General features: G+C 41.3%; 1 protein-coding gene across 3 annotated transcripts; it reads right to left on the bottom strand.

The window, feature by feature from the left end:
• Positions 1-25368, bottom strand: LOC127534186 (stabilin-1-like). 3 transcript variants are annotated; one of them, XM_051948741.1, is made up of 23 exons: positions 25106-25368; positions 24131-24252; positions 23375-23490; positions 21809-21894; positions 21343-21412; positions 21158-21253; positions 20952-21065; positions 19769-19956; positions 19561-19697; positions 8034-8161; positions 7884-7960; positions 6921-7043; positions 6389-6526; positions 6042-6113; positions 5629-5742; positions 4546-4599; positions 4155-4235; positions 3902-4060; positions 2988-3050; positions 2247-2339; positions 2086-2172; positions 1424-1535; positions 1-206 (listed from the first exon to the last, which is right to left on the bottom strand). In XM_051948741.1, exons 1-23 carry the CDS (start codon positions 25154-25156, stop codon positions 16-18), a joined length of 2472 nt encoding a protein of 823 aa, XP_051804701.1. In that variant the 5' UTR covers positions 25157-25368; the 3' UTR covers positions 1-15. The 3 variants fall into 3 exon arrangements, 1 of the variants encoding a protein (XP_051804701.1); XR_007942208.1 differs by having other exon boundaries at positions 78-206; positions 1339-1535; XR_007942209.1 differs by lacking the exons at positions 1-206; positions 1424-1535 and having other exon boundaries at positions 2247-2334.

Genomic DNA, 25368 nt, shown 5'->3' with positions numbered 1-25368 from the left:
GTGTGTGTGTGTTTCTTACGTTGTGTATAGATCTGTGTGTGTGCAGTATGCGTGCACATGGCAATGCTCCAGCAGACCGTCAGAGTTGCATGGTGTCGCTGTTTTGTCGCAGAAATCTCCGGAAAATCCGTCTAGACAGGATCCTCTGCGACATATTCCTCCGCTGCCGGGACGGTTGTCACACACTCCGTGAACACAACGACACTCTGAGGACACACACAGGAAGTCCATCAGTTCAGACAGAGAGTCTTCTTCCTGAAGAGGGCGGGGCCAGACACTGAACCAGGATCCTAGTAATGGAGGAATCAAACATCTGACTGAAACATCAGCACAAAGAGAAGCTAACTGGCCGGCTCTAGATCTTCAGATTTATTTGAAACTGTTAACTTCTTTCAACCGACAATTCAGAAAAGTTTGTTACCTTGCTGACATGTTTTGACAGCTCCTGCTGTCTTCCTCAGAGCGTCATCTGACGTTTGGTGACGTGGTCAGTTTGACAGATCTGTCAAAATCTGTCAAACCAACCATGCCTCCCGCCGCCCGGTGGTCTCTGGAGGATGGTGTCCCAAATGTGCGAGAGGATGTAGGCCCCTCGTCCCGGTTCACGGTGTGGCCCGCCCGCTTCCTGATCTCAATAGCTTCCCTGATCCATCGTCTCTGCTTATTGGTCTCCAAAGTGATAATCCTCCCCCCGTCCCAGTCCATAACATGATTTTGTCTTCTGCAGTGGTCTGTGATGGCTGATTTCTTATTTTCTTGTTTGGCTTGCTCTTTTTGTGCTCTTGTGAAGCGTCCAGTTGTTTCCTTTTTACATTCTGTTTGGTGTTCCGTTCTTCCTGTTTTGAATGACCTGCCTGTTTCACCAATGTATGTTTTGTTGCATGATTTGCACGGTATTTCATAGATGATGTTGCATTTATTGTCCAGGTCTATTCTGTCTTTGGGATGGACTATCAGCTGCCGGAGTTTTGTATGTGGTTTTACTGCAGTGTTGATGTGATATTTTCTCATGACGCGTTGTATTGTTTCCGTTATCCCACGGATATATGGAATGACACGTCACCAAACGTCAGATGACGCTCTGAGGAAGACAGCAGGAGCTGTCGAAACATATCAGCAAGGTAACAAACTTTTCTGAATTGTCGGTTTAAAGAAGTTAACAGTTTCATATAGTATATATCGACAAAAATGAACTTAACAGAACTTCAGATTTATTTCTAGAAGTCAGACTGAGGAACATCATGTCCAAGAGGAGTCAAAATAAGGTCCAACGGTACCAAACAGAACCACAGTGGAGACCAGTGGTACCAAACAGAACCAGACTAGAGACCAACGTACTGAAAGGAACCAGAACCTGAAGTTCTTCTGGATCGGACAGTGTGTCACCAGGCTCTGTTCTGTCAGGTTTAGGTTCTGCCGGTACCTTCGTCGCAGCGTTCTCCGTGTTTGTTGGGATCGGAGCAGATGTGGCAGGCGATGCCGCTGAGACCCGGCTGGCAGCTGCACGACCCGTTACCATGGATACCGTCAAAGCACTGCAAGGAACATAGAAACATGAACCTACAGAGAACATCAGCTGGTCAGAAACTCTGACTCATTGATAGAACAAAAAACGTCCTTCCGATGAGTCCTCGTCAACATTTAGTCTAAACATCGAAAAATTGGAACCTTGTCTGGTAAAACTTTAACCCGTCAGATTCTACTGATGTTAAAGCCTCAACAGTTGGAGAAATGTGGACCAAAGACTGTATTTTAGTAGAAACATGGATCCATCCATAGATAGACCCTGACAGGAACTTTATGGAGACAGTAGACCAGCCTGGATAGGAGATTCTAGACTATTTTTCCATTTTCAAGTCCAGTAATTATCCATTATCATCATTTGGACGATTGTGAGTAATGTTGGACGATCTTTTGATTAGATTTTAGTTTTTCTGGGATACAATTCAGATCATTTTTATCTTATTTTGAAGAGATTTTAGTCTTTCTTGGACATTTTTCAGATCTTTTTTTGGATCATTTTTATCTTATTTTGAAGAGATTTTAGTCTTTCTGAAGGTGGTGAAGAATTTGGCGGTTTCTTACGGTTCCTTTGTCGTAGCAGGGATGCTGAAAGCCTCCGATGCAGGGTTTACAGTCGGGACCGTAGAATCCTCTGCAGCACTCCACCACCTGGAGGAACAGCAGCCAGGTGAGATCTGACACCAACCTACCGTCTCACCTGGACAGGTAGAAGATCCTCTCACCTGTTTGGTTGCATTGCAGAACTTAGCGCAGCCTTTACTGAGTGAGGAGCGAAGAGGAGACGTGACGTATTCACAGCCGATTTGATGGCTGTCCTGAACAAACAATAAACACCTGAACAGGTAGCTCATCTACAGCAGTTCTTCTATTATTATGATTACTGTCAATTCATCTACAGCAGTTATTGACAGCCTAAATGGGTATCACAAAGTGACAAAAATGAAACACAAATCGACAAAAATGAGGGTCAAAACGACAAAAACGAGACAAAACAACAAAAACAAGACACAAAAGAATAAACGAGGCACAAAACAACAAAAAGGAGACAAAATAAAAATGATACAAAACGACAAAAACGTGACAGAAAATGACAAAAACGAGACACAAAACGACAAAAGCGAGACACAAAATCACAAAAACGAGACAGAAAATGACAAAAACGAGATAAAGCAACAAAAATAAGACACAAAATGACAAAAACAAAGGAATAATCATGCCAAATATCCTGCTCATTTCACAGTTTGACCCATTTGGCCTGTTTCTACTCCTCTAACAGTGCTGAACTTCATTACTAAAGACATGAATCTGTGTCATAAAAACCGTCCTGGTTCAATAAAGGTCTTCTGGAAATACGACAGCACCTTCTGGGTCAAAAATATATGTTCAGAAAAGCTAATATTTGGCTAAGCGTTGCTTCTGTGGTTCAGAAATGTTGCAGACATATTGATGATAGCTGTTTTTACCATTTCAACAGTGCCGTCGGGACATTGAGTCTCATAGAGGTAACTGCAGTGGACACAAGGACCCTGGAGACAAACAGAGAGACATTAGCTTACTGTTAGCATCTCTGCTAGCTTACTGTTAGCACCTCTGTTAGCTTATTACTAGTATCGATGTTAGCATCTCTGCTAGTTCACTGTTAGCACCTCTGTTAGCTTATTACTAGTATCGATGTTAGCTTACTGCTAGTATCAATGTTAGCATCTCTGCTAGCTTACTGTTAGCACCTCTGTTAGCTTACTGCTAGTATCGATGTTAGCATCTCTGCTAGCTTACTGTTAGCACCTCTGTTAGCATTCATGTTCGCTAACTGCTAAAATCTATGTTAGCTTACTGTTAGCATCTCCGTTAGCATCTTTGTTATCATCTTTGCTAGCTTATTGTTAGCATATATGTTAGCTTACTGTTAGCATCTCTGTTAGATTACTGTTGGCATTTCTGTTAGATTTATCATTAGCATTTCTATTAGCTTAGTGTTAGAATCTATGTTAGTTTACTGTTAAAATCAATGTTTGCTTACTGTTGGCACCTCTGCTAGCTTACTGTTAGCGTCTCTGTTAGACTTATCATTAGCATATCTGTTAGCTTACTGTCATCTCTGTTTGATTTACTTCTAGCTTTAGTGTTAGCCTACTACTAGCTTCACCGATAGCTTGACTCTTAACTTATTAGTAGCCTACTGTTAGATTTAGAATTAGCAGAACTGTTAGCCTTACTGTTAGATTCGGTGTTAGATTTACAGTTAGCTTCATTGTTAGCTGCACTGTTTGTATCTCTAGCTTTACTGTTAGCTGCATCATTAGCTTACTGTCATTTTGCATGTGTGTCTTTGTGTGTGTTTGTTTTGTCCTGTTTGTTTGCCCCAACCCCTGCTCACCACGGTGATCTTGCTCTCGGTGACATCACAGTGGTGGGGGAGGATGGGCAGGATGGAGGGCGGGACCAGCAGCCCGTCAATCATGTGGATGATCCCATTGGATGCCATGATGTTGGTGCTCGCCAGCTGGATCCGTTTATCGCCCAATAAGATCTGACCCTGCAGGAAACACAAACTATAACATGGAACACGTGGAACATGTGGAAGACGTAGAACATGCGGAACACAGGGAGGACCAATCAGAGACACCTACATCATTCGACACGCTGATGCTGATCATCTGATTAGCCATTGTCTGGATGCGAGGCAGAGCGCTGAGATCATCCACCGTCAGCTGTAGACGCAAGAAAAACCTTAAAATATCTGGATGGAACAAAAACATCTGGACGGAACAAACACATCTGGATGGAACAAACATCTGGATGGAACAAACACATCTGGATGGAGCACACACATCTGGACAAAACAAACACACCTGGACACAAACATCTGGATGGAACAGACACATCTGGATGGAAAAAAACACATCTGGACACAACAAACACATCTGGATGGAACAGACACATTTCAATGGAACAGACACATCTGGACACAAACATCTGGATGAACACATCTGTGGTTGTGTTTTCTGAGGCTGGTCTCACCACAGCCTGAGGGAAAACATGATGTCTGAGCAGCTCCTGGAGTTTGTGTTTGGCCTGAAAAGAGGCAAAGATCATGAAATTATCAAATGTTTATTCAATGAAACTCGACATCTGAGACGTCTAAAGACCCACATCAACAGTAAGAGTCAAACAGGTGGATTTTCTGATGATTAAATCCTGAGTGTTCACCAATCAGAGACTTACTGTGTTTAGATTCTGTATTTTTACTAAGTTGTAAATTAATGGGATCTAATCAACCATAAAAAGATCATTTCAGCAGCTGTGCTCCAAAAGTTATGTAAAATAACAGAAAACACCTGCAATAAAATTATAGTAACTTTCTGAAATTAAAAGACACTTTTTAGTCTTATTTTATACCAGATCATGAGTATTATTCTTTTTAATGATTAATTAATTACATTTAAATGCTTAAAAACAATTAAATTACCGATACTATAAACTGTTAAAACAAATGTAAGAAACAGACATGTTTCAGCATCTGGGGTTTCAAAAATAAAGGAAAAGAACAGAAAATGATTTCATAATTTTGTGAAATTAAAATAAATTCTCTTACCTTATTTTTAAGGAGATCGTGTGTATTTTAATTTAACAAACATTGAAATTAGACATAGCTATTTTGTTATATTTCTGCAATTTACAGTTCATAAACAATAAAAGAAAAAAGTCATTTACAGGCAGCTTTAATAGATACTAATTACACTGTTATTATTGGATGGTTAGGTTAAATATTCAGCAGAAAACCGCCTATTCTACAGCAGACGACTGCAATCAAATGATTTATGACAGGAACACAGTTAAAATGCAGTAATCAAAGCAGACAGACTGTCACTGGAGTTTTTGCAATCGTGCTGCAATCACACTGCAATCGAGTTGTAATTGAGCTGCAATCCAGCTACAATCATGCTGCAATCACGTTGCAATCACACTGCAATCGAGTTGCAACTAAGCTTCGATCCAGCTACAATCATGCTGCAATCACGTTGCAATCAAGCTGCAATCGAGCTGCAGGAGTTGTGCGTTTCCTGCAGCAGATCTAACCAACAATATCCATCGAGTCCTTACGTCATGCAGCATGTACAGGATGCTGCCGTCTCGGGCTCGGTCTATCGCCTGGTTGGTTGGGACAAAGACCGTGATTGGACCCGGACCCCTCAGAGGAGGAGGCGACCCACAGTTCTACAGAAACACAGAAACGTAGCTGTGATTGAAGGATTCAGAGTTAAGTTAAATATTTCCTCCTTCAGGTGCAACGACGTCAAAACTTCTGTCAACAAAAACAGCTTCTTTATGTTGCAGTGAAAAATAAGACAGTGAGAGAAAAACAAAGAGTGATTCAGTTTTAGCAGCAGTTTAGGCCGTCTCACTTTGCTGGTTCTGGTTCTGAAGATGGTGAAACAAAACAATTACCTAAGTGTAAATGTGGACTGAAACTTTAATCAAACCTCCTGCTGGTGGTTAGACTTCATGATACTCACGTCCACCAGAGAAAGGAAACGGTTGAATTTTCCATCTTTAGACAGAATCTCTCCGACCGTCAAATCAGCAAACTGGAAAAAAAGAATCAGATGACTTTTCACTTTTTATTCCAGCTGAAGACTCTGAAAGGACAAAAACACCATTTATCTGTCAAATGAACTGAATCAAATCTAAAACTAATCAGTTTATTCTACGCTTCCATGGAAAATGGACCGAAAAGAAATGATTGACTGTACCCAGATACATAAAGAACCTTTTGAAGAACCTCATACAGAGCGAGAAGAAGCATTCCCTTCAATGAACTAAACCCAGCAGATGATCAGAAACAAGAACAGCTGAAGCTCACCTGTTCATCTCGAGCCGCCCTGTCCGACTGCGAGCTGCTGATTGGCCGGTCTATGATGTGAATGATGCCATTGGCTGCCGGCAGGTCCCGCAGGATGACAGAGTAGAACCTGCTGGGTTCCTCCATCAGGATGAACCTCTGTGGTGAAACCAGAAAGTGTCTTCATGTTAGCATCCGTTAGCTTCTCTCCTGTTCTCTGTGCTCATCAAACTGCATTATGAATATTCTGGCCTAGTGAGACCAACTTAAAATCAAATCCTAGGATTATCTTTGTTTGGTTTCAGCTCTAACTCACATATCGATCACTTGGAGACGCAGAAGCAAAGCAGAAAATGAAAAACACCAACTCTATAGAAACCATAGATATCTGATGTAAACAGCAGTGGACCCAGGATGGAACCTTGTGGAACACCTGTGGACACTTATTGATAATTCTGACATACTGAGACTCATTTGACTCTTATTCTCCTGACTGATGGACCATCTCCTGAACCTTCAGAGGTTCCTGGTGGTTCTGCTGGTCCAGTCTCACCTGGTGGTCTTTGGTCCTCAGCTTGGCCCCTCCATACATGTTGAAGTCTCGCCCCTGCAGGTCGGCGTAGAGGAACTGACCCAGGATCAGGTGGTTTTTACACATTAGCTCCTCGTTAATGCCCTGCAGACATCAGAAGCTTCAATTCAGTCTGTGGACTCATCATGTCAACATCACCAAGGCCAGAAACTTTTACTGACATTGGACAGATTTTTATAGGACACAAGTTTTACCCATTCAGGACCAGTTCTGAGTCTCTTTGGACGAGTTTTTAGTGACTTTCAACCTCGTTTCAACTTAGTTTAGACAAATTTGAGTCTTTCTGGATGGATTCATTTTCCTCCAACTTCAACGTGTTCCTGAGTTTTATTGATTAGTTCTATTTTCAGTCACTTCGTTTCTGACTCATTTTTTTTAACTTTAAATAAAAACACGGAGTCATTTGAACATTTTTTTTGAAAATAAAACTTGTTTAATTTTGGAGAAACTTCTTGGTTTCATCCAGCATCCAGTTAGTCGGTAACGTTCTCAGAACATTCAGATGCCTGAACATCAAATGGTTGTTTTACCACTGACTAATGTCTGGACTATTTTCATGAGTAGATTAATTTAGACAATAAATTCATCTCTAAAAAAGCAAAATGGCGGTTGTATTTACATCTGTGTCATTGGAACAAACTGGAGCTGACTGTAAAAAGCTGTTCAGCACGAAAAAGAACTCAGATTTACAGAATATACTGGATGAAGAGAGTGATTTCTATGAAAGAAATCCAGATTTCTGTGAACAGAGTGCAGAGTCTGTCAAATATCTTCTGGGATCCTCTCAGATTTTAATGGAAGTTATAAATTATTCTGAAGGTTGTTTTTCCTCCTGTGTTTATTGAGTTTTGCCGGAGCAGCAGAATTTAAATCAGGTTTTGGTTTTTACACGCTTAGTTCAGACATGAAGCTAGAAATCCTGACCGTCAGCGGCGTCTTCAGCTGCGGGATGAAGGCGGTAAACGGTCCGTTGTGGCTCAGCAGCAGTGAACATCCTTTTTCTGAAAAATCCAGAGTGAAGACTGAACAGAGGAGCAGAACGTTGTTGATGAACGCTCGGCGGGTTTATTTTACCGAACAGTGCCACTGCTCCGGTCAGGTTCTCCCTCTGGCTGCCGCTTCGGTCCAACTCCATCAGACGCTCCATCAGGTTGCCATAACAACGCCGTCCATCACCAATCTCATTCGCCTCACACACACACCTGAGAGAGAGGGCGGAAACAACAGGTGACCACAAAGTACACATTTTAATTCATGCAAAATGTTCAAATCAGAAAGTTCCTGTAAGCATTTATCTATGGATGGATCTTGAAACGTGTGCGAAATAAGATGAAGTTGGTGTAAAATGACCAAAATTGTCCAAAATGACACAAATTAGTAATTATTAGCCCTTGAAAATGGACATTGGGTGGTCTAGTGTCTCTCAGTGTCTATCTATGGATGGATCCATGTTTCTACTAAAATCCAGGCTTTGGTCCACATTTCTCCAACTGTTGATTGTCCAAAAATAACAAAAACAATCAACAGTTGGAGAAATGTGAACCAAAGACTGGATTTTAGTAGAAACATGGATCCATCCATAGACAGACACTGACAGGAACTTTATGAAGACACTAGACCAGCCTGGTTGGAGGTTTTGGACTTTTTACATGATCAGGAACCAATAATTAAACCGATCCTCTTCTGGATCCATTAAGTGATCTTGATCTGATAGAACTGTTCTGTCTGTTCTCTCCACAGTTCATGGATGTTGGTCTATTTCTTGAGATACTGAACCTTGAGAAATTTTCTTTTAGGGTGAAAATGGGAAACTTCTCAGGTCGGAAGTCATGAACTTCTCTGAAGTCAGCAGTGGCGGCTTGTTAATATGGGGCGCTAGGGCGCCGCCCCCATCAAGATTTTGTGAAAAAGGTATTGACACAGTAAACATAAATACGTATTTAAAGTAATTAACACATCTGCACAGTGTTCACTCATATAATGGGTCTCATTTTTATTTTTTTAAGCTTTTCCATTCCATATTGTTTTTTTTTTCAGGGTTGTTTTACACATTTCAATAGCGAGGGGCGCCTGCCAAATGAGCGTGCATGTACATTCTAAAACTTTTGGCTTTCATGTGACTTAATACTGGTCTCGAATTGGTTACTTAAAGATTGTCCTCCGGGTGCAGCTCTCTGCGTCTCTGGCGAATCAGCGCGTTTGGGTGGTCATTTTTCATCTGATCTGATTGGTTCATGATACCTGTCAATCAAAGTCTTCCTGGCAGCGTACACAGACACATACGGAGAGAGACAGACAGACCACAACAACAAGACAGAAGATGATGGCGGCAGCAAAAGAAAATTCGGTTGTTTCTTTACGAAATAATCCTTTTATGAGGCGTTTGCTGGAGGAAATAAAAAGGATAAAGGAGCTAGTACCGGAGCAACCTGATTTACAAATCCAGCAGCAGGCAAGTGACCGTGGACGGAGTTCCACCCGGGACTTCTCCCGCCTGTGTTATGCTAAACACAGCTGGATAGCTGGATGTGAAGTTAGCAATGCTCTGTATTGCTTTCCCTGCTTGCTTTTTCAAAGTGTTGGCACTGAAGTTCTGTGGACAACAACGGGGGTCAGAGACCTGAAACATCTCTCTGAAAAATGCAAACGGCATGAAGGTAGCCGTAGCCACCATGACAACAGCATGAAGCTACAGTTTTTTGGCCGTGTTAGCATCGCTGAACAACTAGATGAGGGCTACAGAGCTGGCATTAGAAGGCACAATGAAGAGGTGACAAAAAATCGTCACATGCTGTCCAGGATAATAGACTGTGTGAGATTTTGTGGGGCCTCTGAGTTGGCTTTACGTGGCCATGATGAGAGTGAGAGCTCTGTTAAGCCTGGGATATTTCGTGGGTTGGTGGATTTTGTTGCCTCTCTGGATGGAGCTTTGAAAGAGCACCTTGAAACTGCCACTGTTTTTAAGGGTACTTCAAAAACTGTCCAAAACGAGCTCCTGGACTGTATGGTGTCTGTTGCAAGGGAGCAAATAATTAAAGAAGCCCAAAAGAGTGTTTTTGTGTCAATCCAGGCAGATGAGACAACAGATATTTCAACACAGTCACAACTTGTGCGTGTACTACGCTACATTGATGACAAACAGTGTGCAGGAAAGATTTTTTGAATTCATTCCTCTGCAGTCAGCTACATCTGAGTCCATTGCTGCTGCATTAACAGAGCGTCTTGCTGCCATCAGTCCTGAGGATCAGAAAAGGAAGCTAATCTGAGACACTGCAACGCACTTTGAAGGCCTACCCGATGCTGAATGGAAGCAAGCTGAAGACAGAACTCGGTCTCATCTACAGCAAAGTAGAGTTCAGAGCCTGCTGTGGTGCACTGGACCTATTTCCAGCTGTTCATGGAGAACAATCTTGAAGTTGTCTTTTCAGAAACTGTCAATCTTTTAAGGATCCTGATCACCACACCCATGACCACAGCTGAAGCAGAGAGCTGTTTCTCAACCTTGAAAAGAGTGAAAACTTTTCTCAGAAACACCATGACCCAGGAAAGGCTGAATGCCTTGGCCATGCTCTCCATGGAAAAGAGACTTGTTTGTGAAATGACAGATTTCAATCAGAAAGTCATTGATAAATTTGCTGGCCTGAAGGAGAGGAGAGCAAAATGTATGTTCAAGTAATTGTTTTGTTGTGTTGTAATGCCCGTCTGCTAGTGCGCCCCCCCCCACAATATTTTATCACCAGCCACCACTGGAAGTCAGCCAAAATATTTCACAGAACTTAGTTTTCTGTCCCAGATGATTAAACTGCAAACAGAATCTGATAGGTGGACTTCCTGGTTCTGGACTGGATGAAGATCTGGAGATGAAGACTGACCCAGGACCAGAGTCCAGTTGTGTTACAAAAACAAGACAGAAAACGACAAAAATTAGATGCAAAATGAGACAGAAAACGACAAAAATGAGACATAAAATGACAAAAATGAGAAAAAACAACAAAATGAGACAGAAAATGACAGAAATTAGAGAAAATGACAAAAACAAGACAGAAAACGACAAAAACGAGACAAAACGACAAAAAATAGATGCAAAATGACAAAATGAGACAGAAAATGACAAAAACAAGACAGAAAACGACAAAAATGAGAAAACGACAAAAGAGAGAAAATGACAAAACGGAGACACAAAGCGATAAAAAAGAGGCAGAAAATGACAGACAAGACATAAAATGACAAAAAAGAGACAGAAAATGATGAAAATTAGATGCAAAATGACAAAATAAGACAGAAAACGACAAAAATGAGACAAAATGACAAAAGCGAGACAGAAAATGACAAAAATGAGACAGAAAGAGTTTCCGCTTGATGGAGTAAGCAGCAGAGGAGGAGAGCTCCGACTAGCACGTTATCTAAATAATTTTAAACCTTCCAATACCGAGAAAACGGAACAGAGCTTAAGTCTTTAACCTCTTGGTAACAGAGCGGTGATATGCCCACATGAAAAGAGAAACAACAAGGGACACAGTCACAGCAAACAATAACTCCGTTCACACGTGGCTGCCTTGGCCAGCAGAGCAGCAGCGACCTCACAAGACAAGACACCTTCCCCCGAGGCCGCGCTCTCCCTACAAACGCTCCGAGAGGAACTTCAAACTTCCAGAGAAGCGGTGCTGACACAGATAAAGGCTGAAGTCATGGCATCGTCTCAAGGAGTTAAAAAAGACATTGAGTCTCTCCGCGCGCAGACAACAGCCGACATACGAGCTTTACGAGAAGAGTTGACCGGTGAATTGACACAGCTCCGCTCCTCACAGGCTGAGATAGCTAACACACAGAAGGAGACTGAAACCACGCTCAACGACACTATGAACAGAGTGACCGGGCTGGAGGAGGCACAACAGCTAATCATGAAGGATTATAAGAAAATGCAGGAAAAGTGTCAGGATCTGGAAAATCGGAGCAGGAGACAAAATGTACGGGTGGTTGGTGTTGCAGAGGGGGCCGCAGGGAGCGACATGATCAGATTCCTCACAGATTTCTTCCCCACGGTGCTCGGAGCTGACACGTTTATATCTCCATTAGTTATAGATCGGGCACACCGCACACTCGCCCCGCGACCGACCAACGGTGAGAGACCCCGGCCCATCCTCGTCCGCCTGCACTATTACGCAGACAGACAGAAGATACTGGACCTGGGTAAAGCTAAAGGACGGCTGTCATTCAGAGGAGACCAGATACACATCTTCCTGGACATGAGCCCGGAGGTCGCAAAACAACGCGCGGCCTTCAATCACCTTAAGAGAAAACTCCGAGAGGCCAATGTCACTTACAGCTTGTTCTACCCAGCCAGGCTCGCTGTCAGCGTGGACGGCATCAGACACTCCTTTGATTCCCCGGCTGCAGCGGAAGAGTTTTACAACCAGAAGATGGCCAAAAAGGACTGATATGAGAGCAAGTAGTGATAATCTGAATATGACAACCTTTTTGCTAAAACTATAGATGACTTACATTTGAATGGAAACACTTGAGGTAATGGGTGAATACTTCTATTTTTTTTATTTTATACTGCTGTATATCTGTCTCATTAAGACTGCGCACCCAGGTGCCCACTATATGTAAACCTATAATAGACAACGATCTAATTTGACAGTTATTGCTGAGAGAACAAAACATTAGCTGACCCATCGCTGTTACTTTATTGTTGTTTGCTCCTGTTCACGTGTCAAACACAGTAAAAACTAGGGTTTAGAGGTTTATAAAAAACAAACAAAAAACGTATTTAAAAAGGAGCTAGGAGACCAAGTCTAATTTTTGTCGTTGTTTATTGGTTTTTCTTTTTTGCTGTTGTTGTTGTAGCTCCCTCTCGGAGGTGAGCTCCATGGCAAAGTGCCTTTGGATTGTGATATGCTCTTTTTTCCCCCACCACTTGTTTGGGAAGGGTTGGGGGGTGGGACGGGCTGATGTAAAGTTTGAAAGTTCAGAAGTTGAATGTTCATTAGGATTTAGGACACGTACATGTCTTGTGTATGTTTGTCTATTCCTTTCCAACTTTGTTTTTTCTTTCCTCCATGCGGATTCAGGACCATCTAAACGGCCATCACATTTCTTTACAGACTAGGCCATTTATAGAAACCCAAAGAACTTCTCCATGAATGACGACGAAGCTATGGTCAGGCTCATCACCTGGAACTGCAAAGGGTTGAATGGGGCTGTGAAGCGTGGTAATGTACTAACACATCTCCAGAGTTTGGGAGCAGACATAGCCTTCTTACAAGAGACACATCTCAAAAACAACGCACATAAACAACTCCACAAGAATTGGGTGGGACATGTATTCCATTCTAGATTTAATTCTAAAGCACGTGGCACTGCGATCATAATTAGAAAAAATATTCCCTTTATTACATCCAACATAATCTCTGATTCAAATGGCAGATATATAATAGTAACTGGTAAGATATACACACGTGGACAAAATTGTTGGTACCCCTCAGTTAAAGAAGGAAAAACCCACAATTCTCACTGAAATCACTTGAAACTCACAAAAGTAACAATAAATAAAAATTTATTGAAAATTAAATAATCAAAAACAGCCATTACTTTGGAATTGTTGATTAACATAATTATTTAAAAAAACAAACTAATGAAACAGGCCTGGACAAAAATGATGGTACCTCTATAAAAGATTGAAAACTATTTGACCAGAGTGACATGATTAACTCAGGTGTGTCATTTAATTGACATCACAGGTGTTTCCAAACTCATAATCAGTCAGTCTGCCTATTTAAAGGGAGACAAGTAGTCACCTTGCTGTTTGGTGAAAAGGTGTGTACCACACTGAACATGGACAACAGAAAGCGAAGGAGAGAATTGTCCCAGGACATCCGAAAAAAATTATAGACAAACATCTTAAAGGTAAAGGCTATAAGACCATCTCTAAACAGCTTGAAGTTCCTGTGACAACAGTGGCTCATATTATTCAGAAGTTCAAGACCCACGGGACAGTAGCCAACCTCCCTGGACGTGGCCGCAAGAGGAAAATTGATGACAAATTGAAGAGACGGATCGTTGGAATTGTATCCAAAGAGCCCAGAGCAACCTCCAAAGAAATTAAAGGTGAACTCCAAGGCCAAGGTACATCAGTGTCAGATCGCACCATTCGTCGTTGTTTGAGCCAAAGTGGACTTCATGGGAGACGACCAAGGAGGACACCACTGCTGAAAAAAACTCATAAAAAAGCCAGACTGGAATTTGCAAAAATGCATGTTGACAAGCCACAAAGCTTCTGGGAGAATGTCCTTTGGACAGATGAGACCAAACTGGAGCTTTTTGGTAAGGCACATCAACTCTATGTTCATAGACTCAAAAACCAAGCATACGAAGAAAAGAACACTGTCCCTACGGTGAAACATGGAGGAGGCTCAGTAATGTTTTGGGGCTGCTTTGCTGCATCTGGCACAGGGTGTCTTGAAAGTGTGCAAGGTACGATGAAATCTGAAGACTATCAAGGCATTCTGGAGAGAAATGTGCTGCCTAGTGTCAGAAAGCTTGGTCTCAGTCGCAGGTCATGGGTCTTCCAACAGGACAACGATCCAAAACACACAGCCAAAAACACCCAAGAATGGCTGAGAGAAAAGCGTTGGACTATTCTAAAGTGGCCTTCTATGAGCCCAGATCTGAATCCCATTGAACATATGTGGAAGGAGCTGAAACATGCCATTTGGAGAAGACACCCATCAAACCTGAGACAACTGGAGCTGTTTGCTCATGAGGAGTGGGCCAAAATACCTGTTGACAGCTGCAGAACGCTCATTGACAAATACAGAAATCGTTTAATTGCAGTGATTGCCTCAAAAGGTTGTGCAACAAAATATTAAGCTATGGGTACCATCATTTTTGTCCAGCCCTATTTCATTAGTTTGTTTTTTTAAATAATTATGTTAATCAACAATTCAAAAGTGATGGCTGATTTTGATTATTTAATTTTCCATAAATTTTTATTTATTGTTACTTTTGTGAGTTTCAAGTGATTTCAGTGAGAATTGTGGGTTTTTCCTTCTTTAACTGAGGGGTACCAACAATTTTGTCCACGTGTGTATAACACTCCCATAATTCTAGCTAATATTTATGCACCTAACTTCGATGATGAAAGCTTTATCGGTTCAGTACTAGCTTCCTTACCCAATATTCACACCCACAACCTAGTTCTGGCTGGTGATTTTAATTTTGTGATGGATCCGGTGCTTGACAGATCTTCGAATAAAAAACAGTCTCTGTCTAAATCTGCTAAACTGCTACAAAATTACTTGAAGTCAGTTAATGCAATAGATGTGTGGAGACATACTAATCAGAACCAACGAAAACATTCCTTTTTCTCCCAGCCACATAAGTCCTTTTCGAGGATCGACTATTTCTTCTTAGACTCAAAACTACTTATGGCAGTGAAATATATAGATTATGAGGCCATTGTCTTATCCGACCATGCCCCACTAAAGCTACATTTACATTTTCCCTGCAAACATTCTCCTAAAATATGGCGTATGGACAATGGGTTACTAACCAATGAAACCCATGTGGACTTTATTAGATCTCAAATAGCTTTTTATATGCAGACAAATGACACCCCAGACGTCTCAAAAAGCATACGTTCGGGGTCAAATTATCTCCTACTCTGTTCAGTTGGTCAAAACAAAGAATAATCAAAGAAAAGATATAGAAGGACAGCTTATTGAAGTGGATAGACAATATGCAGAGTCTCCTACTCCTGACCTGCTTACTAAGAGGACAAGTCTACAAACTGAATTTAATCTCCTCTCCACAACGGTCCAAACATAACTACTATGAACATGGGGATAAGATAGGAAGACAATTAGCACTCCAGATAAAAGTAACTGAGGCATCTAGACATATAACTGAAATTCGCACCCGCTCTGGAAATTTGACAAAGGACCAATCAGAAATAAATCAAGAATTTCAGCAATTTTATTCTAATCTATATACAACAGAAATAACATCTGACTGTGCGACTATACAGGAGTTTCTTGATAACTTGGAGATTCCCTCTATTTGTGAGAAAGATAGATGTTTACTAGAGGGGCCTATAACTTTAGAAGAGGTTACCTTAGCAATACGAAACTTGCAGAGCTCGAAGGCACCAGGCCCGGATGGCTACACACTCGAATTCTATAAGGTGTTTGTTGATGAGGTCGCACCCCTCCTTCTGAAAGTTTTTAATGAATCATTTGAAAGAGGCTTTCTTCCCACAACATTCTATCAGGCAACAATATCACTTATACACAAAAGGGGTAAAGACCCACTAGAAGCGGCATCTTATAGACCTGTCAGTCTATTGAATATCGACACCAAAATTCTGGCTAAAATACTGGCAATTAGACTAGAAAATACACCCCCAACAATAATTCATGTGGACCAAACAGGTTTTATTAAAAATAGACAATTGACTCACAACATACGTAGACTATTCAATATTACACACGTGGACAAAATTGTTGGTACCCCTCAGTTAAAAAAGGAAAAACCCACAATTCTCACTGAAATCACTTGAAACTCACAAAAGTAACAATAAATAAAAATTTATTGAAAATTAAATAATCAAAATCAGCCATCACTTTTGAATTGTTGATTAACATAATTATTTAAAAAAACAAACTAATGAAATAGGGCTGGACAAAAATGATGGTACCCATAACTTAATATTTTGTTGCACAACCTTTTGAGGCAATCACTGCAATTAAACGATTTCTGTATTTGTCAATGAGCGTTCTGCAGCTGTCAACAGGTATTTTGGCCCACTCCTCATGAGCAAACAGCTCCAGTTGTCTCAGGTTTGATGGGTGTCTTCTCCAAATGGCATGTTTCAGCTCCTTCCACACATGTTCAATGGGATTCAGATCTGGGCTCATAGAAGGCCACTTTAGAATAGTCCAACGCTTTTCTCTCAGCCATTCTTGGGTGTTTTTGGCTGTGTGTTTTGGATCGTTGTCCTGTTGGAAGACCCATGACCTGCGACTGAGACCAAGCTTTCTGACACTAGGCAGCACATTTCTCTCCAGAATGCCTTGATAGTCTTCAGATTTCATCGTACCTTGCACACTTTCAAGACACCCTGTGCCAGATGCAGCAAAGCAGCCCCAAAACATTACTGAGCCTCCTCCATGTTTCACCGTAGGGACAGTGTTCTTTTCTTCGTATGCTTGGTTTTTGAGTCTATGAACATAGAGTTGATGTGCCTTACCAAAAAGCTCCAGTTTGGTCTCATCTGTCCAAAGGACATTCTCCCAGAAGCTTTGTGGCTTGTCAACATGCATTTTTGCAAATTCCAGTCTGGCTTTTTTATGAGTTTTTTTCAGCAGTGGTGTCCTCCTTGGTCGTCTCCCATGAAGTCCACTTTGGCTCAAACAACGACAAATGGTGCGATCTGACACTGATGTACCTTGGCCTTGGAGTTCACCTTTAATTTCTTTGGAGGTTGCTCTGGGCTCTTTGGATACAATTCCAACGATCCGTCTCTTCAATTTGTCATCAATTTTCCTCTTGCGGCCACGTCCAGGGAGGTTGGCTACTGTCCCGTGGGTCTTGAACTTCTGAATAATATGAGCCACTGTTGTCACAGGAACTTCAAGCTGTTTAGAGATGGTCTTATAGCCTTTACCTTTAAGATGTTTGTCTATCATTTTTTTTCGGATGTCCTGGGACAATTCTCTCCTTCGCTTTCTGTTGTCCATGTTCAGTGTGGTACACACCTTTTCACCAAACAGCAGGGTGACTACTTGTCTCCCTTTAAATAGGCAGACTGACTGATTATGAGTTTGGAAACACCTGTGATGTCAATTAAATGACACACCTGAGTTAATCATGTCACTCTGGTCAAATAGTTTTCAATCTTTTATAGAGGTACCATCATTTTTGTCCAGGCCTGTTTCATTAGTTTGTTTTTTTAAATAATTATGTTAATCAACAATTCAAAAGTAATGGCTATTTTTGATTATTTAATTTTCAATAAATTTTTTTTATTGTTACTTTTGTGAGTTTCAAGTGATTTCAGTGAGAATTGTGGGTTTTTCCTTCTTTAACTGAGGGGTACCAACAATTTTGTCCACGTGTGTATATACACATCCAACTCTGGCCCTTCCTCCAAAATTTTGATATCACTGAATGCGGAGAAGGCCTTTGACAGGGTCGAGTGGGACTATCTCTTCTCGGCCCTGTCAAGATTCGGTTTTGGCTCAAATTATATTTCATGGGTCAAACTCCTTTATAAATCTCCAATGGCCTCAGTCCAGACAAATAAAATTAGATGTAAATACTTTAGTTTAACACGTTCCACAAGAAAGGGATGCCCGCTATCGCCACTGCTTTTTGCGTTGGCAATAGAACCTCTTGTGATTTCTCTGTGCTCAGCAAAGGGATATAAAGGGATATGTAGAGGAGACGAGGAACATAGAGTCTCGTTATTCGCAGATGATTTATTAATATACATCTCTGACCCCACAATAGTTTCAATTTTGAATAAATTTGGCCAGATATCAGGATACAAAATAAATATGAGCAAGAGCATTTTATTCCCAATAAATACAAACAACCAACGTCTTTTTGACAAATTACCCTTCAAGATTTCAACTCAGTTTAAGTATTTAGGTGTCAATGTTATCAAAACCTTTGCAGATCTCCACATGGAGAATTTTCAAAAGCTACTAGACAATACAACAGAAGACCTGCAGAGATGGTCTCATATTCCCATAACACTAGCAGGCCGAATAACCATAATCAAAATGACCGTCCTCCCAAAGTTTCTTTTTCTATTCCAGTGTATTCCTATCTATATTAAAAAAGGTTTCTTTCATACCATAGATAAAATTATCTCAGAATTTATATGGGACAAGAAGAAGCCTTGATTAAAAATGAATTTCTTACAGAGACCAAAATCAGTAGGGGGTATGGGGTTGCCAAATTTTAAATTATACTATTGGGCGTGTAATATTAACATGATGACCTACTGGTTACAAAATAGACCCCCGATATGGTTAAGTATAGAAAATGCCTGTTGTCACCCGTCTTCTCTTCCGGCCATGCTGCTGTCAGCTCTGCAAGTTGTGTATCCTAAATCATTATCTAACCCGTTTGTCTCCCACTCCCTTAAGATTTGGTCCCAGATTCGAAAATTTTACGGTTAGCAGTCCTGCTCCCTTCAATGTCCTCTTACCAAAAACCACTCGTTCACGCCTTCATTTAACAATACAATGTTTAAAGAGTGGTATGACAAAGGCATCCACAATTTCTTAGACATGTTTATAGAGCAGACGTTTCCATCATTTGAACAGTTAAAGGAAAAATATAATATTTCAAGATCACAGTTTCATAAATACTTGCAGATAAGAAGTTTTGTTATCCAGAATAATCCAGCATATCCAAGCTCCCCCACCCAATCCCCAATGGAACTGATACTTACACAAGACCCCTTTAAAAAGGGAGGGATATCCAAGTTATATGATAAAAATGAGACAAAATAACAAAAACGAGACACAAAATGATAAAAATGAGACGAAACGAGAGAGAGAAAGAGAGAGAGCTGGATGGTGGATCTGACCTCGGTCGTCCGTCCAGTTCGGTCTTGCAGGTGGCGCTGGAGTCACAGGTATCAGCTGAGCAGGCGGAGATCAGCCGGCAGCCCGACTCAGCACTGCCTCCTATTGGAGACATGCCGGCCATGCACTCGCAGCTGGACTGGGACACACAGAGCCGGGTCAGACACAGAACCGGGGCTGGTTCGGGTTCGGGTTCGGACTGCTGCTCACCTTGTTGGGTCCCCTGAAGACGCAGACGGTGGAGTTGGACGGACAGCCGCCGTTGTTGTCACTGCAGGGGTTCCTGGGAAAGCAGACCCGGCCGTCGCCCTCGTAGTCGGGTTTACAAACGCAGCTGATCCGGGATCCCTGAGAGGAACACTGAGCGTTGACGTCGCAGTCCCTCTGAGAACACACACCTGGAGACAGAACACACCTGAGTCCTGGTACTGAGATCTGGTGCGGTTCAGACCCACCTCAGAGGTGCTGTTCATCTGATCCATGAGGAAGTTCACCGATAAAGGTACTACAGGTAGAGCAGCTGTAGTACCTGGATGTTCCACCTGGTGGAGCCATCAGATACTGCAGCTGCTCTACGATACATTTACTAACGTGCACGTCCTTCTTCTTCTGCCTCACTGGTAAAGATATTTTCAATCAGTTTTAAGTTGACAATCAGACCTCCCTCTATGTTCAGGCTGAAAACGCCAAAAACGAGACACAAAACGCCAAAAACAAGACGCAACAAGTGAAACGCTACACAAAATGACAAAAACGAGAAAATGATAAAAACGAGACACAAAATGGCCAAAACAAAAACAAGACACAAAACAACAAAATGCTGCACAAAATGACAAAAATGAGACATAAAGCGACAAAAACAAGAAAGAAAACGACAAAAACAGGACACAAAGCCAATAAAATGAGACACAACAAAAACTCACAACAAAATGACAAAAATGCAACATGACACAACAAAAATGCTACACAAAACAACAAAAGCAAGATGAAAAACAACAAAAACGAGACAACCAAAATGCTACACAAAACGACAAAAGATAAAAAAAAAAAACGACAAAAATGCTACAAAAACGAAAAAAGCAAGGCACAAAACAAAAAAACAAAAACAAAAGCAAGACACAAAACGGCAAAAAACGAGACACAAAACCTTGTGGAACATCCGGGTACTACAACTGCTCTACGGAACATCTACTGACTTCCTGTTTCATGTACTGACTTCCTGTATGGTTTATTGACTTCCTGTATCGTAGATCAGCTGTAGATCTGGAGCAAATCAACAGTAAACATCATAAACATTCCTGGAATCAGAACATTTTAGGTTACAGCAGGTTCCAGATGAAGGAGGTTTTAGAACATTTCAGGTTAAAGATGGTTCCAGATAGAGAGTTCCTACTGCTGCATTTGTTCACGTTGGTTCTCCGATATCCGGGCAGACATTCACAGGAAGCAGCGTCTCCGTCGCCTTTACAGAACGAGTAGAGAGGACAGCCCCTGCAGCCGCTGCTCACTGGAGGACACACAACAACAACACAATAAGAAAACACTAAGAAAACAACAACACAATAAGACAACAACAACAACAACAGGTCTTGGACTCACCGTGGTCACAGCGCCTCCCGGTGTACGGAGACTGACACAGACACTGACCATCACCCTCTGGACCTGCATTACACACTCCATGTTCACAATCACACACTACACACACACACACACACACACACACACTGATGGTATCGTTTCTGCTTCCAAACGTCTGTTCAGGAAGTCAGGCGCTCAGACTTTACCTTTATCACACTTCTCTCCGTAGGCCTTTGGATTCTTACAGTTCTGACACGAGAACCCAGAGAACCCGTCCTGGAGAGAGAAAACCACCAGATGGAAACCACCAGAACCTCCTCAGAACATCTGGTTCTTCATCTCCTGTAACTTTATTCATGATCAGAGTTCTGCCTTCATCCTAGGAATATCTCCAGAGTTCCAGGTCCTTGAAGTTCATAGAGGAGAAAGTTCAAGAGTAGACCTACCGACTACTGTACAGTGGTCAGTAGGTGTACTCTAGAACTTTCTCCAGGGGACGTTCTTCTCTATGGACTTCAAGGGCCTGGAGGTCTGGATACATCCCCAGGATGAAGGTAGAACGTTGATCATGAATAAAGTTAGTGAAGATGATCAGGAGGTTCTGAGGAGGTTCTGGTTGTTGGTTAACGTTGTCTGGATCATCAATCCACTGGAGATCAATCAGTTTCTTACATCACAGATGCAGCTTCCATTGCCGACGTCTCCGTCAGAACAGACTCCGTGGAAGTTGCAGGTTTTTCCCGACCAGCTGGGACAAGCTGAGGATCAGAAATCCACTCGTTATTTCTGGTTTCATGAACCCAACAGAAACTGGTTTCCATGGAGATAATCAATGAAACGCTGTAGAAACCAGATCAGAGTTAAAACTAAGTTTTCTGTCTTTGTTCATTTGTACTGATGTTAGTTGTCCTCTAAATGATTCAGTTTCTGATTTATTTCAAGAACAATGTTGCATTAATAAAGTTTTTATTATGGATGTTTGGTTCTTCCTGTTTCTGTGTCTGGTTTCTGATTGGATGTTTGGTTCTTCCTGTTTCTGTGTCTGGTTTCTGATTGGATGTTTGGTTCTTCCTGTTTCTGTGTCTGGTTTATGATTGGATGTTTGGTTCTTCCTGTTTCTGTGTCTGGTTTCTGATTGGATGTTTGGTTCTTCCTGTTTCTGTGTCTGGTTTATGATTGGATGTTTGGTTCTTCCTGTTCCTGTGTCTGGTTTCTGATTGGATGTTTGGTTCTTCCTGTTTCTGTGTCTGGTTTATGATTGGATGTTTGGTTCTTCCTGTTCCTGTGTCTGGTTTCTGATTGGATGTTTGGTTCTTCCTGTTTCTGTGTCTGGTTTATGATTGGATGTTTGGTTCTTCCCGTTTCTGTGTCTGGTTTATGATTGGATGTTTGGTTCTTCCCGTTTCTGTGTCTGGTTTATGATTGGATGTTTGGTTCTTCCCGTTTCTGTGTCTGGTTTATGATTGGACGTTTGGTTCTTCCCGTTTCTGTGTCTGGTTTCTGATTGGATGTTTGGTTCTTCCCGTTTCTGTGTCTGGTTTCTGATTGGATGTTTGGTTCTTCCCGTTTCTGTGTCTGGTTTCTGATTGGATGTTTGGTTCTTCCCGTTCCTGTGTCTGGTTTATGATTGGATGTTTGGTTCTTCCCGTTTCTGTGTCTGGTTTATGATTGGACGTTTGGTTCTTCCCGTTTCTGTGTCTGGTTTATGATTGGATGTTTGGTTCTTCCTGTTTCTGTGTCTGGTTTATGATTGGATGTTTGGTTCTTCCCGTTTCTGTGTCTGGTTTCTGATTGGATGTTTGGTTCTTCCTGTTTCTGTGTCTGGTTTCTGATTGGATGTTTGGTTCTTCCCGTTTCTGTGTCTGGTTTCTGATTGGATGTTTGGTTCTTCCCGTTCCTGTGTCTGGTTTATGATTGGATGTTTGGTTCTTCCCGTTTCTGTGTCTGGTTTATGATTGGATGTTTGGTTCTTCCCGTTTCTGTGTCTGGTTTCTGATTGGATGTTTGGTTCTTCCCGTTTCTGTGTCTGGTTTATGATTGGATGTTTGGTTCTTCCCGTTTCTGTGTCTGGTTTATGATTGGACGTTTGGTTCTTCCCGTTTCTGTGTCTGGTTTCTGATTGGATGTTTGGTTCTTCCCGTTTCTGTGTCTGGTTTATGATTGGACGTTTAGTTCTTCCTGTTTCTGTGTCTGGTTTATGATTGGACGTCGGAGTGTTTGGTGTGTTGGAGGTCTTACGGAGGCACAGCGCCCCCCAGTGTTGAGGGCAGCAATGAGGAGACATGAAGTTCCTCACACAGACGAGCTGACATCCATGAAGCTGGAGATCCCTGCTGCCCACCTGGACCAGGTAACTGTAGAGGAGGAGAAGAAGGAGAAGAAGCATGAGGAACCAACCAGATGTCCAGAATCTCCAGACAACCCTGTGTTTCGGTTCATTCATAGATTCATTAAAGTTCTTCTGGAAGAAAGTTCTGAGATCAGATGGAGCAAAACCTGAAGGTGAGGCCTTCAACCCCAGAACCCCAAACCTACCATCAGGCATGGAGGTGGCAGTATTATGCTCTGGGGCTTTCTGGAAGTGCTTCTGGACTGGTCCTGGACTTTCTTGGGACTGGTTTATGTTTGGTTCCAGTCTTGGTTCTCCTGGTTCTGGATGTAATTTAAAGTTGGTTTCGGATTTATTTTACTCTGGATCTGGTCCTGGATGAGGACTGGTTTCAGACGGTCTGAGGCAGCCTTGGCCTTTTTTTAAGGAGTAGTTTAGATTTCGTTTTGGTCCCGATGCTGTACTGGTTTTAGTCATGTTTAGGACTAGCTTCTGAAAATGTTTTGGACTGGTTTAGGTTTGATTTTGGTGTGTTCAGGTGAGAGAGAGCGATAGAGCGATAGATAGATAGATAGATAGATAGATAGATAGATAGATAGATAGATAGATTGATTTTATTGTCTGTCCGTTTTATGTTGTGTTATGTTGTGTTCCAGGTGAGTTACCTGCAGTTCATGGTTCCTACGCTGCTGAACCCTCGGGGACAGCGGCCGTCGGCGGCACAGGAAGTGCAGCTGGAATGAACTTCCTCCCTCTGAAGGAAGTCACAGCGACCAGGGGGCGGAGTCTAAAACACACAGATGAGACTCACTGGTGACAGCAGTACAAGAGCACAGGTGAGATACTTCCTGTCAGCAGGGGATCATGTGACCCACGACGTGCCGCTCTATTGGTTGAAAATATGCTTAAAAAATAAACAAAACAGAGAAGAAAGAAATCTGTAAAATAAAGGAAATAATCTGTAAAATAAAATAAAGAAAAAAATGTACAATAAAGAAGAGAATCAGTAAAAAAAAAGAAAAAGAAAATAAAGAATAGTATAATAAAGAAAAAACAAAGAAAAACTAAAAAAAATTGATAGAAAAAAAATCTGTAAAATGAAGAAAAACTGTAAAATAAATTTAAAAAATTGTAAAACAAAGAAAAAACTATAACAAATAAAATAATCTATAAAATAAAATTCAGAAAAAAACAAATTAAAAAACTGTTAAAAATCTGTCAAATAAAGACAAAAACTGTAAAATAAAGAAAAATAATTTGTAAAATAAAGAGAGTAAAATAAAGAAAAAATAAAACAAAAAACTGTAAAATATAGAAAAAATAAAGGCATAAAGATAAAACAGAAAATAACTTGTGAAAGAAAAGAATCTTAAAAATAATGAAGCAAAAGTAAAATATCGAAAAATAGGAAAAACTAAAGGAAAAAATTTGAATATACAAAAATCTGTGGAGAAAAGCAAAATATAGAAAAAAATCTGTTATTTTACAGATGCTTTCTTTTTTATTTAACAATTTATTTTCTATAATTTAAAAAAACATAAAAATCCCTCAGTTACCAGAAAATACTCATAAACACCTGGTAGAAAAATACTGTACTATAAAGAAAAGAAGCAGCTGATTAATGATTGGTTATCGTCTACCTGCTCCTGGACAGACGTCTGCAGACAGACCAACAGCAGCAGCAGCAGCATGATCCTCACACATCCAGAAGAAGTTTTCCTGTGGGTTTAAAGTGAAGCTCCGGCTCAGAGAACAGGAAGAAGAAGAAGAAGCATCATCGTCGTCTGAACACTGAGAGCTGCCGCCAGAACAGCCAGTAGAAGTCCAGCCGTTATCAGGAAAATATTCTAAGCCCAACGGAGCGATGCTGCAGAGCTTCTCTGGTCAGGAAGGAAAGAAAAGG

Source organism: Acanthochromis polyacanthus, chromosome 5 (assembly GCF_021347895.1).
Source record: "Acanthochromis polyacanthus isolate Apoly-LR-REF ecotype Palm Island chromosome 5, KAUST_Apoly_ChrSc, whole genome shotgun sequence".
NCBI lineage: Eukaryota > Metazoa > Chordata > Actinopteri > Pomacentridae > Acanthochromis > Acanthochromis polyacanthus.
This window is presented reverse-complemented; position numbering and strand designations above follow the sequence as displayed.

Excerpts from the sequence above, each read along its gene's own strand:
- LOC127534186 (XM_051948741.1), bottom strand. The coding sequence starts at position 25,156 with ATGCTGCTGCTGCTGCTGTTGGTCTGTCTGCAGACGTCTGTCCAGGAG. Across the intron at positions 24,253-25,105 it reads AGACGTCTGTCCAGGAGCAG|ACTCCGCCCCCTGGTCGCTG; the intron begins GTAGACGATAAC and ends TGTGTGTTTTAG. Across the intron at positions 21,254-21,342 it reads CGGAGAGAAGTGTGATAAAG|TGTGTGATTGTGAACATGGA; the intron begins GTAAAGTCTGAG and ends GTGTGTGTGTAG.